General features: G+C 42.8%; 1 protein-coding gene across 3 annotated transcripts in view; it reads right to left on the reverse strand.

Moving 5' to 3' along the window:
* The window catches only part of ATP11A (ATPase phospholipid transporting 11A), a 223149-nt gene that overhangs the window by 28838 nt on the left and 178593 nt on the right, over positions 1-15718 (reverse strand). For all 3 annotated transcript variants that reach the window (XM_040425204.1, XM_040425205.1, XM_040425206.1), the window contains exons 21-25: positions 12667-12769; positions 8842-8987; positions 8694-8753; positions 8485-8612; positions 7232-7367 (exon numbers count right to left, since the gene is read on the reverse strand). In XM_040425204.1, the coding sequence (XP_040281138.1) occupies positions 7232-7367; positions 8485-8612; positions 8694-8753; positions 8842-8987; positions 12667-12769 (573 nt within the window). The remainder of the gene's footprint in view (positions 1-7231; positions 7368-8484; positions 8613-8693; positions 8754-8841; positions 8988-12666; positions 12770-15718) is intronic.

A 15718-nucleotide genomic window follows, 5' to 3' on the forward strand; every position in this document is an offset into this window, starting at 1 on the left:
GTATTGAGTTGCGTCCTAGGAGCTTCTAGAAGAGTCCTAGAAGTTTTATCACAATGCATTCCGAATGGCATTAATTTACATTGAAGTGTATTAGTGGCGGCATTAAGTGCGCAGACCTTTAAAAATCCAATTTTTTTTTATACCAGATCAGTTTTTCCGGATGACACCTGAGAGACGGATCCGATATTGCAATGCATTTGTCAGACGGATCCGCATCCGGATCAGTCTGACAAATACCATCAGTTTGCGTCCGGATTGCTGGATCCGGCAGGCAGTTCCAGCGACGTAACTGCCTGCCAGAATCCTCTGCCGCAAGTGTGAAAGTACCCTTAGTCAGTTTTAATTTGCACTCATTTTGATAAATCACCCCCATGATGCTCCACTGTCAGTTTAACAAACAAGTCTTGGTTTGGGGATGCTTGCTGGCCAACTAAGAGTCCTTTAATTCCAGTATATGGACATCGTAATGCTACATAATACAATAACATCTGAATGAAAAACTTTCTTTAGAAAAGTGAAAGCTTATAAAGAAGCTAATGATTAACTAAATCTATATTAATAGCCACAGTTTTAGGCCTTATGCACACGGCCGTTGTTTGGGTCCGCATCCGAGCCGCCAGCTCGGATGCAGACCCATTCACTTCAATGGGGCCTCAAAAGATGCGGACAGCACTCCGTGTGCTGTCCGCATTCCGTTGCTCTGTTCCGCGGCCCCGCAAAAAAAATAGAACATGTCCTATTCTTGTCCGTTTTTACGGACAAGAATAAGCATTTCTACAATGGGCCGCCCCTTCCGTTCCGCAAATTGCGGAAGGCACACGGGCGGCTTCCGTTTTTTGCGGACCGCAAAAAACGGAACGGTCGTGTGCATGAGGCCTTAGAGCGAGGTGCTCAATCATCATATGGATGAGTTATTTAGGTGTCACATACTTTGGCTACACCTTACCTCAGACATATCACTCACTACCCAGTTCTTCCAATGAATAGTCAGTCTGTTCCTAGATTAAATGCCTCATGAGGTAAAATAGTAATTTGTGGTCACATGCATTCTCATGTGTGGAAATGTGTGTATACTTTGTTAATGAACTGCTTATTTATATAGGCTAACCACAAACTGAAGCATCAGTTATCAACCTAGAACATTGCCATGTAGATATGCGACTTCAAGCAAAGAGTTGCTCAAGTATGTCAATAAAAGTCTAAGAATAATGTACATTTCTGCTTCAAAATTAAACCTTAAAGAAAATTTCCTTAAAGGAAGCCATCATTGTGGACTTGAGCCTCCCTTGCAATACATTTATATGAAAGCAATACTACATTTTCCCTGCCTAGATGGCTTCCTGGGGTTACCAGGAGAGGGACCAACCTCAACCAGGTAATCGTGATAGCAGCTACATTATGAATTGGGGTTGTCTCTGCAACCCCTTTAACAACATTTATAGATGAATGCACGTAAAATTCAAGAACAAATTAGTGTAATGTAGGTGCCATCATCTAACAATGTTATCATATCAGGCCAAAATACTACTTAGCAAGTCCTATAAAACTCAAAGTGCATAATAGGAAATACCACCCAACATAATATCATCATAATTAAGGCAAACAGCAAAGCATAATGCTCAGTGAAAGGTCTCTTGCACACGACTGTATGGCTTTTTCAGTATTTTGCAGTCTGCAAAAAACGGATCCGCAAAAAATACGAATGACGTCCGTGTGCATTCCGTTTTTTAACGGAACAGCTGGCCCCTGATAGAACAGTACTATCCTTGTCCGTTATGCGGACAATAATAGGACAGGTTCTATCTTTGAACGGAGCGTAAAAACGGAAATAAGGAAACTGAAGGCATACGGAGTACCTTCTGTTATTTTTGCGGATCCATTGAAATTAATGGTTCCCTATACGGTACACAAAAAACGGAACGTGAATGAAAAAAAAAAACTTTAGTGTGCAAGAGGCCTAAGACATTATATTACATCAATAAATGTTTTACTGAACCGTATACACAGAACAAAAAGTGAGATTGTAATGGGCAGTGGGTGTGGACCCACTGTTCCAACTAACTGGTTTGACTGTGGGCTAACCCTGTGAAGGTTATTCTGGCGCTCCCCTGGTATTCATCCTTCAACTCCTGTACAGGGATGTGGACTTCGCTGCAGGGGAGCAACCAGACCGCTAGTCTCAGTGTCGTTGGCAGCTGACCAAAGGCGATCAGAGACTGCGGTGCAAGCACTGGGAGATCACACTGGAGATAATGCAGGTATAACACAGAAGCATGGCACAGGCCTTGTCATAAATTAGGCGCATCCTCGGCCAGTCCTTGCACCCAAACATAAATTTACGGCAGCTCTGAGCTGCCGCAGATTTATGGATTCATTTGCGTCAGAAAACTGGTGTGAATGAAGATCAATTTGTCTCTGGTTCTGGTCATGCTCCTTTCCTGCCCTTACCACGCCCCTTTTTTTGAAAAGCGTTGATGGTGGCATAAAAAGAGGCACATTTTTCAAAAAGTCGTATTTAAAAAGTCACAAACACACAGTTTGCAACTTTTTAAAGCTACTTTTCTGGTGAAAGGAGATGATAAATGTCCCCCACAGACTCGGAACAGGTTTTGAGGCATGGAGGCATGGCAAGACAGCCAGACTGGGAATTTGACAGTAGCACAGACAAGAAATACAAAGCGGGTACTGAACTGAAACAGGTACCAAACTGAACTAGGAGGTCTGGAGCACACAGGCAGGATGGGTACAAGACTGGTGCACAAACAGGGACACAGTCAGGATTAACGCAGGGAAATCACAGCTCAATCACAAAAGATCTAAACTTTCTAACACCTTGGCTGGTCAGCAGGGAACCTAAAACTCAGGCACCCTCTGGATGGTTTTAAATATTCAGGGACCCCCAGCCATTGGCTGGGGAAGGATTTGGCCAGAAGGAAAGGGTGGACATGAGTGCACGTGCCTTAAGGGGGCAGAGGCTGGAAAACTAGAGAGGGGCATTATTTAGGCCGCAAATTGCAGAGGACGTTGGTGACCAGAACACCGAATGTCATAGTGAGTGATGCAGTATCCATTCCACAGGGTCCAGCAGGGTAACGAGAGATCATACAAAACATTAGCCTCGAAAGACATGAGGGGCATTGACCAGATAAGCATTCCAGGAAGAGAGCTTCACAATAATTTAGGAGATATACTTTTACAGAGGATTATTACAAATTTAAGTACGGTAGTATCTCACGCTTTACACATCGCTATTGCAAGTTACCAGTTAGCATAGAAATGTCATAAGACTATTCTAATACAGTGATCCCTCAGGATACAATGGCCTCAGAATACAATATTTTCTATATAAAAAAGGTCTTTTCTGACCCATCGTAAGTTGAAACTAGACTCAACATACAATGCCTCAGACTCAGATCCAACCAATCAAGGCCACTTCTCTGGTAAAATAGCTGGATTAGATGGTAGTTAGCAGCTACTCCTGACTGTTATATGTAAGGACTTGTTTAATCTGTCTTAGTTATCTGCTTATTTTCCATAAATATTCATTTTTTCTTATCTTGGATGATATTTTGGGGCTTTGGAACCGATTACTTAAGTTACAATGGTTTCACCATACAAGTGTCGTTCTGGAACCAATTAATATTGTAACTTGGGGGACCACTGTATAACACTTATATTAACAGTATGTTGTCTTATAGTCATTGGAATATCCATTAAAAACAATTTTCACCTACACACACACACACACACACACACACACAGTGGACTATACTCCTGCTAACATGTATGCTAGGAGTTTTCAAAATCCTATGTGCAACAATATTTGTCTTATGCTCATCATATAGGAAAGCTCACTCTTTATACTGGAAAACATGACATTTTACAGCTAGAAGCACCCAAGGTAAAAAGTGGTAGAAAGCACGGCATATCAAAATGGCAGGTTCTTACCATGTATGTGTTGGTTGTCAAGATCTGATGAAAGCAACAGTGGCAAAAGCAAAAGAAACAGAAACATAAAAATGCACAGCACAACAGAAACAAGAAAATAAACCAGAATGTGTAGAAACTGGAGGAGGTCTACATATCAATGCAAAGCAGGATCATTGATAAAAGCGGCCGGTGACTAGGACATGCGCCACTTTGTCAACCCATTGAGTCATGCTGCGTTTCTTAATATTCTATTGTTTAACCCAGTATAACTTTTTAAAATGCTGGCATGTATATAATGCAATTTTCTACTGGCTGATTCAGTATTAACTTTAATACTATCTACCTTGTATGCATTTATGCATTTTGACATTATGCTCTGTCTTATCTATAGTATAGTGGTATTATCCCTAGATATGGGATATTAGCAAAAGGATTATTCTCTAGCGTTATTCTTTCACATCTTGATAATCATTGTTAATTTTTCTCTATTATTAGTGCAGTCTTTGAGAACATCTTCTATACTGTATATATGGAGATTTTATTCTACTTTTGTATTTTGGGAGTTAGGATGCATCAACTGATTTTTCAAATAATTGGTTTGTATTTTTTTTAAATAATGAGTTTATATTATTTGGCCCATGAGGGTTATTAATTTGATTTTATCTTTCGGTCTTTACATACGTATATACTCGAGTATAAGCCGACCCGAATATAAGCCGAGGCCCCTAATTTTACCCCAAAAAAATGGGAAAATTATTGACTCGAGTATAAGACTAGGGTGGGAAATGCAGCTATAATGCAGAGTGTATGTGTATATAATGCACACACTCTACATTATATACACACATCTGCAAGAGGGTGACTCAGATTGATGGGAGTCTGACTCCCTGTATTTAATGCAGAGTGTGTGCATTATATACACACACACTCTGCATTAAATACAGGGAGCCATCCACAGATCTCCCCCTAAACAGTGCCATCCACAGATCTCCCCCCTAAACAGTGCCATCCACAGATCCCCCCTAAACAGTGCCATCCACAGATCCCCCCTAAACAGTGCCATCCACAGATCTCCCCCCTAAACAGTGCCATCCACAGATCCCCCCTCCCCTAAACAGTGCCATGATGGCACTGTTTAGGGGAGGGGGGATCTGTGGATGGCACTGTTTAGGGGGGAGATCTGTGGATGGCACTGTTTAGGGGAGGGGGGATCTGTGGATGGCACTGTAGGGGGATCTGTGGATGGCACTGCCATCCACAGATCCCCTACAGTGCCATCCACAGATCTCCCTCCCCGACGCTCACAGCAGTATATTTATAAACTAATCAGTAACTACTTCAAACTTAATCATTGCTCATTGCTGAGCTCTTTACTCGGATTATTTGGATACCGTATCTTACTTTGTCTTAGCTCCGGTAATAGCAGGCAGTGCGGGGGGCGGCGCTCACTCACTGACGTCACGCGCCTGCTCCTCCCACTAGGCCGTGAAGGCGCGTGACGTCAGTGAGTGAGCGCCGCCCCCCGCACTGCCTGCTGTTACCGGAGCTAAGACAAAGTAAGATATCCAGATAAATAATCCAAGTAAAGAGCTCAGCAATGAGCAATGATTAAAGTTAAAGTAGTTACTGATTAGTTTATAAATATACTGCTGTGAGCGGCGTGGCCCTGTATATTCTAACCCCCAGGCAAGCGTCCCTGTCACCATGGGAACGCCTGGGGGTTAGATTATACCATCGGATTTGAGTTTTTACGATCTCACTGAGCTCGTAAAACTCAGATCCGATGGTATATTCTAACCCCCAGGCAAGCGTCCCCGTCACCATGGGAACGCCTGGGGGTTAGGGCCGGCGCCGCCTGCAGCGCACAAGTATTGTAAACTGCCAGGGCTTTACTCATTATCTCCTGGTGGGCCCCCCTGACTTAGGGGCCAGGTCGCAATTGCGACCGCTGCGACCCCTATAGCTACGTCACTGTTGGTCTGTGTTATGGCAATGTAAGTTGCCATAATACAGACCTAGACTCGAGTATAAGACGAGGGGGCTTTTTGAGCACAAAAATATGTGCCAAAAAACTTGTCTTATACTCGAGTATATACGGTACTTGTAGAACGCTGTTCTTCCCCAGTTTCAGATACTATTGTGCACTGGTGGCACCAGGGACGTTATAGAACTGGCACTAATGTCAAACCCATCTTACTGGTAGTTAATATTTTAGGAGCCATGAGAACAGATCAGATCTTGGTCGATGTTTCCCCTTTTAATGCGCATTATTACATATACAATAGCGTTGTTCAATATAAGCACAATGGCTCAGTGGTTAGCACGGGTGCCTTGCAGCGCTGTGGTCCTAGGTTTGAATCTGACCACGGACAACATCTGCATTGAGTTTGTACTCCGGTTTCCTCCCACACTCCAAAGACATACTGATAGGGAACTTAGATTGTGAGCCCCATTGGGGACAGCTTGATGCTAACGTCTGTAAAGCGCTGCGGAATATAACACCGCTATATAAGTGCGTAAAATAAAAATTGTCCCATCTAAAAGAATCCTAAAGCTGACTCATGACACAGGAAAGACCGCGGTCCTCTGCTGTAGAGGGAACAATTACTAAAGGATAATACAGGGTGCCCCATAAACAAGTAGCCCGTCTCCAATATCTCCAAATCAAGCTACCAAATAGTAAATCTGTCTTAGTTGTCCATATTTCAGAGCCCAGCTTTCATTTTTCAGAGCCCTGTAGAAATTGAAAGCAAAGCTCTGATTTCTTGCTATGGGGCCGATTTACTATTAGGCAGTTTGATTTGGAGATATCGGAGGTGAGTTACATTTTCATGGGTCACCATGTAGTAAAATCATTGGCCTCATTTTCCCCAGGAAAAAAAAATATATATTTTTTTCTCCCTTTTTTGCTTTGACACATGAACCAGGTAAACTTCAAATGATTTGAAAATAACAAAAGATGTAAACAAATAAAATCTGAAATGATTATCATAACCGATGATGATAAGTAGACAGCAACCAGTGAAGCAACACAAGCAAGAACATAGCATCCTAACATGTATTTTTTGCAATTACTGCAGTTCAAAGTGTTTTTAATTACTAAAACACAATCTTCCTTAATGAAAGAAAAAAGCAAACAAATATTTTGTGGTTAAAAATAAAATGAATGCTAAAGACACAATGTAGCATACAAACACATGGTGGTATATAAAATGAATGGAAATATTCCACTTCTTTCCTTGTGCCTTGCAGTTTTGTGGTTGTTACAATAGGGATTAACCTTGATTTTACCAGCCCTTACCTGCCCATTGCTAGTCACAGTGACACTGTCAAAAATGAAATAAGCCCCAAAGAAAAACACTACGGCATCAAACAATCCCAGGAAGGTCCAATAAATAAAAAGCCGCCAGCGCAGAAGTGCATTCTTTGCAATGTCTCTGTAAGAAGAAGAGAATAGCTTGGTAAATGCTGACATAGCGTTTTTCCTGCTTGACACTCTCTCTCTGATTTATATTGACTTCATTAGGAAATTACTTTCTCACTGCTATTTAATCACCGCGCCAACTTACAGTATACCATGTGAAGTCAGGAGCCAGTGTGACATAATAACATATGAAGCCTGACACAGCATCTTAGATATGTTACATCATTTTTAACCCCTAGAAGGGGTTGCCCGTAATTTTTTTTTATTCCTCCCCAGGCAGTGGGACCTGTAAAGAGAAACATATTTTGCTGCTTCCTGCTGCTCAGTTCCAGCTCCCAGTCCATCTTCTAGTCCCATCGGCCAACTTTTGCACAGATGGAGTCACGTGTGCCACTAAAGCCAAAAACTGGCCTCAGCAGTGACCTCAAAAGGCATTTGACCCAGCAGAGATGTGCCATCTGGGGACATTGGCTGCAGCAGTGCACGTGACCTGATTTATGTGGACGTTAACATACAGGGACCAAAAGTGCAGAGCACAGAACGGGAGCCAGAGAGGTGAAACCGAGTGGTGGGGAGCAGGTATGTTTCTCTTCACAGATCTCGCTGGCTGGAAGGGGGATTAAAAAGAAAAATTCCTAATAAACCCCTTTAGGAACTTTTTATTTCATTTTTGTTACTGCATTCCAATAGCCAGAACTTTTTTTTTTTTTAGGGGTAGGTATATCAAACTTTTATGTTAGGTTTTCTTGAGGGAATGTTTTAGGAACTATTTTGAAATATATATTTTGGTTTAGTTGTTACACCTATGGCAATGCCAAATATGTATATAAAGTTTCCAGAACCCCAAGGCTAAATACAGGAAGATTCCTGGCCCCCTTTGTATCACTAAAGCAGTTGATGCATGCAACCATAATCATAACTGAGGCTGCAATCTAAACAGCCCCTGGAGGCAGCTGAGATTTTTAGTTATAGTAGAGGGGGTCAAGCTTAAAGGGAATGTATCCATTTATTTTCATTTTTTTTACTAATTAAAAGCAGTAAATCCTGTTTTTTTCCTTTTTTGTAATTTTTTTTAAATTTTAGGTAAAAATCTGCGTTGGACGTTACACTTTCCCATTCCATCTATATACCTGTATAGTGTTGGGTCTCTTTTCAGCACTTCCATACTGACATGTTGCTCAATTAGACTATACAATAGGATAGGCAGTGAAGTGAAGCTGATATTGTACAGAGTCAAATATGCGGTGTCATATAAAGGCTGTAAGACAATAAAAGGGCAGGATGTTAGACAAAGTTACATTACAGTAAAACATCGACAGGAAATAAGATCATCACTGACCTGTTGTGAAAATCCACAGAAGAACTGGTATAAAAACTGAGGGAAAATAAAGCAGACATTCTGAAAGACAAGCACAATGGGTTATGGCATGAGGAGCGGGCTACAAGCTGTGCTGCACACTTTATCATCTGGGATGTATTGTTCTCACCTTATAAAAAAAGTATTGGACAAGCTCTGCTATTCTAACATAATAAAAATGCCCATGGACAAGCAGCATCTTTTTTAAATGCTTGAATTTAGGGATTGCATAGTCGCTGTTCCTGGCTGCCTGTCGTCCTTCCTTCCCAATGACACCTGAAACACAAAAAGGTATACGTATAGTCAGGACACCAGATGATGTCAACGGGAACTGCTAACCATGTGTATTAGATGTCCAATTAAAGGGGTTGTCTCAGTTCAGCAAATGGCATTTATCATGTAGACAAAGTTAAAGGGGCTTTCCGCTTTTCCTATATTCACTTGAATAGGACGTGGCCGTCCCATTAAAATCAATGGGATGGAGGAGCTGTAATTACACCACTCAACGACGCAATGTGAACGGTGAGAAGGTAAACAGTGGATAGAACACAGCACATGTATGAACGCTGCGTTCTCCAGATACAGCTAATCGGCGGGAGTTCCAGCATCTGATATTGATCATCTATCATGAGGATAGCCATCAATATAGTAAATGCAGAGAACCCCTTTAATACAAGGCATTTACTAATGTACTGTTATCCATATTGCCTCATTTTCTGGCTTCATTTATTTTGCCATCATATTATATACGGCTCATTTCCAGGGGTTCCAGCCACCGCTGCAGCGCAGGTATGAGGTTCGGACGGGAGCTGCTGCGCATGTGTGCCTATGCGCACTCCCGCGATCCCAGACACCAGAGAGGTTGGCACTTTTTCCTACAGTGTGCAAGCACCATCACTGATGGGTTGCAGGGTGGTCGTAACCTCTGCATACCATCAGTGTATAATGTGACTGAGAAAATGAATTAAGCCAGCAAAGGAAGCAATAGGGACAATCACAACACATTAATACGTGTCTTATATTAACTTTGTCTACATGTTATTTGCTGAAGTGACACAACCCCTTTAATATTTGTCTGGGAAAGGTAATGGTCACATCAATTTAACCATTTATGCATAGCATAACTAGTTTAGTGCTCTCATTAAGGCCTCCTGCACACAAACATTTTTTTTTACCATTTACTGGCCGTTTTTTGCGTTCCGTATACGGAACCATTCATTTCAATGGTTCCGCAAATGCATTCAGTTTCCGTATTTCCGTTTTTCCGTTCCGTTTAAAAATAGAACATGTCCTATTATTGCCCGCAAATCACGTTCCGTGGCTCCATTCAAGTCAATGGGTCCGCAAAAAAAACTGAACACATACGGAAATGCATCGGTATATCTTCCGTTTCCGTTCTGTTTTTTTGCGGAACCATCTATTGAAAATGTTATGCCCAGCCCAATTTTATCTATGTAATTACTGTATACTGTATATGCCATACGGAAAAACGGAACAGAAATTGAAAAACGGAAACAAAAAACGGAACAACGGATCCGTGAAAAACGGACCGCAAAACATTGAAAAAGCCATACAGTCGTGTGCAGGAGGCCTAAGAGAAACAAAATAAGAGTATTGCAGGTTTGATACTTTTAGGCTCCATTCACACGTCCGCAAAATGTGTCCACTGGCCTAGTATTAGCTAGGGAATGGTTGAAGAAACTATTTAACTAAAAAGTTGGGTTTAAACTCTGTTTAACCTTCACAAGATTGATAAGATGTACATTGTACTGTACCCTAATGAATAACACCGACTTTTCTGACAGAACTAAACTATGATGCAGGTGTTTGCTTGGCCTCTAGTGCAGATAGGAGAGGGGGTTAGATTTTGCTGCAATATTTCTTTCCACCTTGCCCTTGGTTTGATTTGAAACCAGAACCGCATCAATGCTATCCTTTAAGCTGTCACACTATTCTGCTCTGAGTCCTACCTAAGGGTAGCAAGCAAGGTATCAGTGACACAGAACTTCTTCCCCCTAATTCATACTACAAAGCATCTGTGTACAATCTAATCCAACAGTGCTGTGTACAGTATCTGCAGTGTATTCCTATGTGCTTTAACTTCAGCCTTTCTCCACTGCCTCGTACTTGTAATGTGTTTTAGGTTACTTTCACACTCACGTTTTGTGCGGATCCGTCATGGACGGATCCGTTCAGATAATACAGCCGCCTGCATCTCTTTAGAACGGATCAGTTTGTATTATCTTTAACATAGCCAAGACGGATCCGTCTTGAACACCATTGAAAGTCAATAAAGGACGGATCAGTTTTCTATTGTGCCAGATTGTGTCAGTGAAAACGGATCCGTCCCCATTGACTTACATTGTGTGCCAGGACAGATCCGTTTGGCTGTTTCATCAGACGGACAATCAGAAAGCAGCGTTTTGGTGTCCGTCTCCAAAGCAGAATGGAAACTGAACTGATGCATTCTGAGCGGATCCTTTTCCATTCAAAATGCATTAGAATGCAAACTGATCTGTTTTGGACCGCTTGTGAAAGCCCTGAACGGATCTCACAAACGGAAAGCCAAAACGCGAGTCTGAAAGTAGACTTACCCTGTCAGCTCCTATAAGCAAGAGGAGAGAGCAGTGTGAAGCTGCATTATACAGAAATACACTGGAGATTCTGTACACAGAACACATATATAGTACAGTAAGTAAGTGTGAGTTAGAGGAGTTTAACTCTGCGGATAATCATTGTATGGGCTCAAATGCTATATCACTGGATTATATACATGAAAGGGACACAAACAGGACATTGAACATTGAACTTGGTGGGAAGGTGACTGAGTCAGGTCACAGTACAGCGCGGTGGGGAGAAGACCAGGGAGGGTAAGTGAATATGCCAAGTGGGAGCGCCGTCTGGAGCTGGAGAGGTAAGTTTATTTTTTTATTTATTTTAAATGTCTGATCTGAGGTCTGATTGGGGCTGATCTGTGGGTGGGGAGGGGGGTCTGATGGGGGGCTGATTTGAGGCTGGGGAGTCTTATAGGGGTCTGATCTGAGGCTGGGGGGCCTAGTGGGGGGTCTGATCGGAGGCTGTGGGTCTGATGGGGCTGATCTGAGGCTGATCTGAGGCTGGGAGTCTGATAGGGGTCTGATCTGAGGCTGGGGGGCCTATTGGGGGTCTGATCTGAGGCTAGTGGGCCTATTGAGGGTCTAATCTGAGTCTGGGGGGCCTTTTGCGGGTCTGATCTGAGGCTGGGGGGTCTGATCTGAGGCTGGGGGCCCTATTGGGGGGCTGATCTGAGGCTAGGGAAGGTCTGATGAGGGTTTGATCTGAGGTTAGGAGGTCTTATGGGGGTGTGATCTAAGGCTCGGGATCTGATCTACAGAAGGGGAGGGTCTGATCTGAGGCTGATGTATGCTGGGGGAGTCTGATAGGAGGCTGATTTGAGGCGGATGGAGGTGGGGGGGCAGATCTGAGGCTGGGAAAAGGACAAAGACAGGAACAGTTGCGAAGAAATAGGCAGGGACAGTGGCAGGAAGAGTGAAAGCTGGGTGAACCCCTCTGTGGACCCCTCTGGGTTTAGCTTGGCTGCCATTAATGCCAAATAAAGAACTAAATATATAACATTCTCAACTTAAAAATTAGACTGCTATATATTGTCAAAATGGCACCTGTACTATTTGTGATAAATATAGTGCAGGCGCCATTTTGTGCAGCAACCCCTAGGTCACTTATATGTTTTACCAAATACAGCAAATTTTTAAGTTGAGAATTTTGTATGGCCCCCAAACGATGTTACAAATATCCAAATGGCCCTTGGCAGCAAAAAGGTTCCCCACCCCTGAATTAGAGCAAGGTCTGGACAGGTATTCAGACTGTCACATGACACAGCTACCCATAATGAATGGGATGAAACAGATTACATTGACCCAAAGGATGACTGAAAATAAGATTTGCATATCCATACCAATTCCAACATGTGCTTCAAGGATCATGCTGACATCATTTGCACCATCTCCTATTGCAAGCGTAATCGGACGTTCTTTTGATGCCTTTATTAATTTTACAATCTGCAATGTACAAAACACCCTCATATAGAACAGATTTATATATGTGCAGTTAACTAGGGTCATGACTTTACAAAGAAAAGGCTACCAAATTTATCTGACCAATGTTAACCAAGCTCCTTCACACTGATACACTTTTTCCATTCTAATTACTCTTTGTGTATTTTGGAAATACATACAGTTGCAAGAAAAAGTATGTGAACCCTTTCGAATGATATGGATTTTTGCACAAATTGGTCATAAAATGTGATCTGATCTTCATCTAAGACACAACAATAGACAATCACAGTCTGCTTAAACTAATAACACACAAAGAATTAATTTTACCATGTTTTTATTGAACACACCATGTAAACATTCACAGCGCAGGTGGAAAAAGTATGTGAACCCCTAGACTAATGACATCTCCAAGAGCTAATTGAAGTGAGGTGTCAGCCAACTGGAGTCCAATCAATGAGATGAGATTGGAGGTGTTGGTTACAGCTGCCCTGCCCTATAAAAAACACACACCAGTTCTGGGTTTGCTTTTCACAAGAAGCATTGCCTGATGTGAATGATGCTTTGTACAAACGAGCTCCCAGAAGACCTATGATTAAGAATTGTTGACTTGCATAAAGCTGGAAAGGGTTATAAAAGTATCTCCAATAGCCTTGCTGTTCATCAGTCCACAGGAAGACAAATTGTCTATAAATGGAGAAAGTTCAGTACTGCTGCTACTCTCCCTAGGACTGGCCGTCCTGTAAAGATGACTGCAAGAGCACAGCGCAGACTGCTCAATGAGGTGAAGAAGAATCCAAGAGTGTCAGCTAAAGACTTACAAAAGTCTCTGGCATATGCTAACATCCCTGTTAGCGAATCTACGATACGTAAAACACTAAACAAGAATGGATTTCATGGGAGGGTACCACAGAGGAAGCCACTGCTGTCCAAAAAAAAAACATTGCTGCACGTTTACAGTTTTCACAAGAGCACCTGGATGTTCCACAGCAGTACTGGCAAAATATTCTGTGGACAGATGAAACCAAAGTTGAGTTGTTTGGAAGAAACACACAACACTATGTGTGGAGAAAAAGAGGCACAGCACACCAACATCAAAACCTCATCTCAACTATGAAGTATGGTGGTGGGGGCATCATGGTTTAGGGCTGCTTTGCTGCGTCAGGGCCTGGCCGGATAGCTATCATCGAAGGAAAAATGAATTCCCAAGTTTATCAAGACATTTTGCAGGAGAACTTAGGGCCATCTGTCCACCAGCTGAAGCTCAACAGAAGATGGGTGTTGCAACAGGACAACGACCCAAAGCATAGAAGTAAATCAACAACAGAATGGCTTAAACAGAAGAAAATACACCTTCTGGAGTGGCCCAGTCAGAGTCCTGACCTCGACCCGATTGAGATGCTGTGGCATGACCTCAAGAAAGCGATTCACACCAGACATCCCAAGAATATTGCTGAACTGAAACAGTTCTGTAAAGAGGAATGGTCAAGAATTACCCCTGACCGTTGTGCACGTCTGATCTGCAACTACAGGAAACGTTTGGTTGAAGTTATTGCTGCCAAAGGAGGTTCAACCAGTTATTAAATCCAAGGGTTCACATACTTTTTCCACCTGCACTGTGAATGTTTACATGGTGTGTTCAATAAAAACATAGTAACATTTAATTCTTTGTGTGTTATTAGTTTAAGCAGACTGTTATTCTCTATTGTTGTGACTTAGATGAAGATCAGATCACATTTTATGACCAATTTGGGCAGAAATTCATATCATTCCAAAGGGTTCACATACTTTTTCTTGCAACTGTAGGTAGTATTGACCAAAATGGTCTATAGTGCTCATATAAACCTCATGACATCTATTCCAATTTCCTGGCTTGCACATGGCATTTACCTGTGAGGTTTGCACCAGGGCAGCACACAAGTTGGAAGTGCTGATGCCCTTCAGGACACAATTCTGGTTAAGTTACCAGGGGTGGACTGTGGAACATTTGATGCTGATTTCTACCTGATCAACTATTCTTATCATAATTCCCAACAGCTTAAAGGGGTTCCCCAGTAGAGATGGCCAGTTCGCAGTGTTCGCCCGCGAACACATGCGATCTGCTATCTTAACTAAGAAGTCCGGCGAGGCACAGGTAAGTCCTTACCTGTGCCTGTGCGCAAGCCAGTCTGAAATAAAATGCGGTCTCCGGGAGCAGGCAGTTCCGAGAACTGCCTCCGGGGGCCGTTCTCGGAACGGCCTGCACCCGGAGACCGCATTTCATTTCAGACCGGCTCGCGCACAGGTAAGGACTTACCTGTGCCTCGCCGGACTTGTCAGTTAAGATGGCAGATCACTGTTCCCCAGTAATAATAGCATTGTACTAAGTGGCAGCAGCCTGACCCACTAAGCTAAGGACTGACACTTACTCCCCGCTGCTCCGGTCCTCCGCTGTGCGCATGTTCCTGTCCCCGGTTCTGCATGGGCATGGTGACATGCTACTCTGAAGCCAATGACTGGCTTCAGCGGGGACGTGCTGCATGTGACCATGCCTATACTGCACCAGATGTAAAAACTGCAGGGACCGGAATATGGAGACACCAAAGGCAGCTCAGAGGATCCCGAGCGGAGGGGAGCAAGTAAGTGTGAATCCTTATCTTACTGGGGCAGGCTGCTGGCAGTTGGTAAGACATCATTATTACTGGGGAACTCCTTTAGGGTCCATTCACACATCAGTATTTTTCTATATCCCGAATTTCTGTCCGTTTTTTGCGGATCCATTGACTTTGTATTGTACCAGGATCCGATTTTGCGGATAATAATAGGACAAGTTTTATATTTTTTCGGACATGCGGAACGGAACAACGGAAACGGACAGCACACATTGTGCTGTCCGATTTTTTTCAGGACCCATTGAAAATTAATGGGTACGCAACTCGTCCGGATCTGTTCCGCAAAAAACGGAACAGATCCGGA

This window comes from Bufo bufo, chromosome 3 (genome assembly GCF_905171765.1).
Source record: "Bufo bufo chromosome 3, aBufBuf1.1, whole genome shotgun sequence".
Lineage (NCBI taxonomy): Eukaryota > Metazoa > Chordata > Amphibia > Anura > Bufonidae > Bufo > Bufo bufo.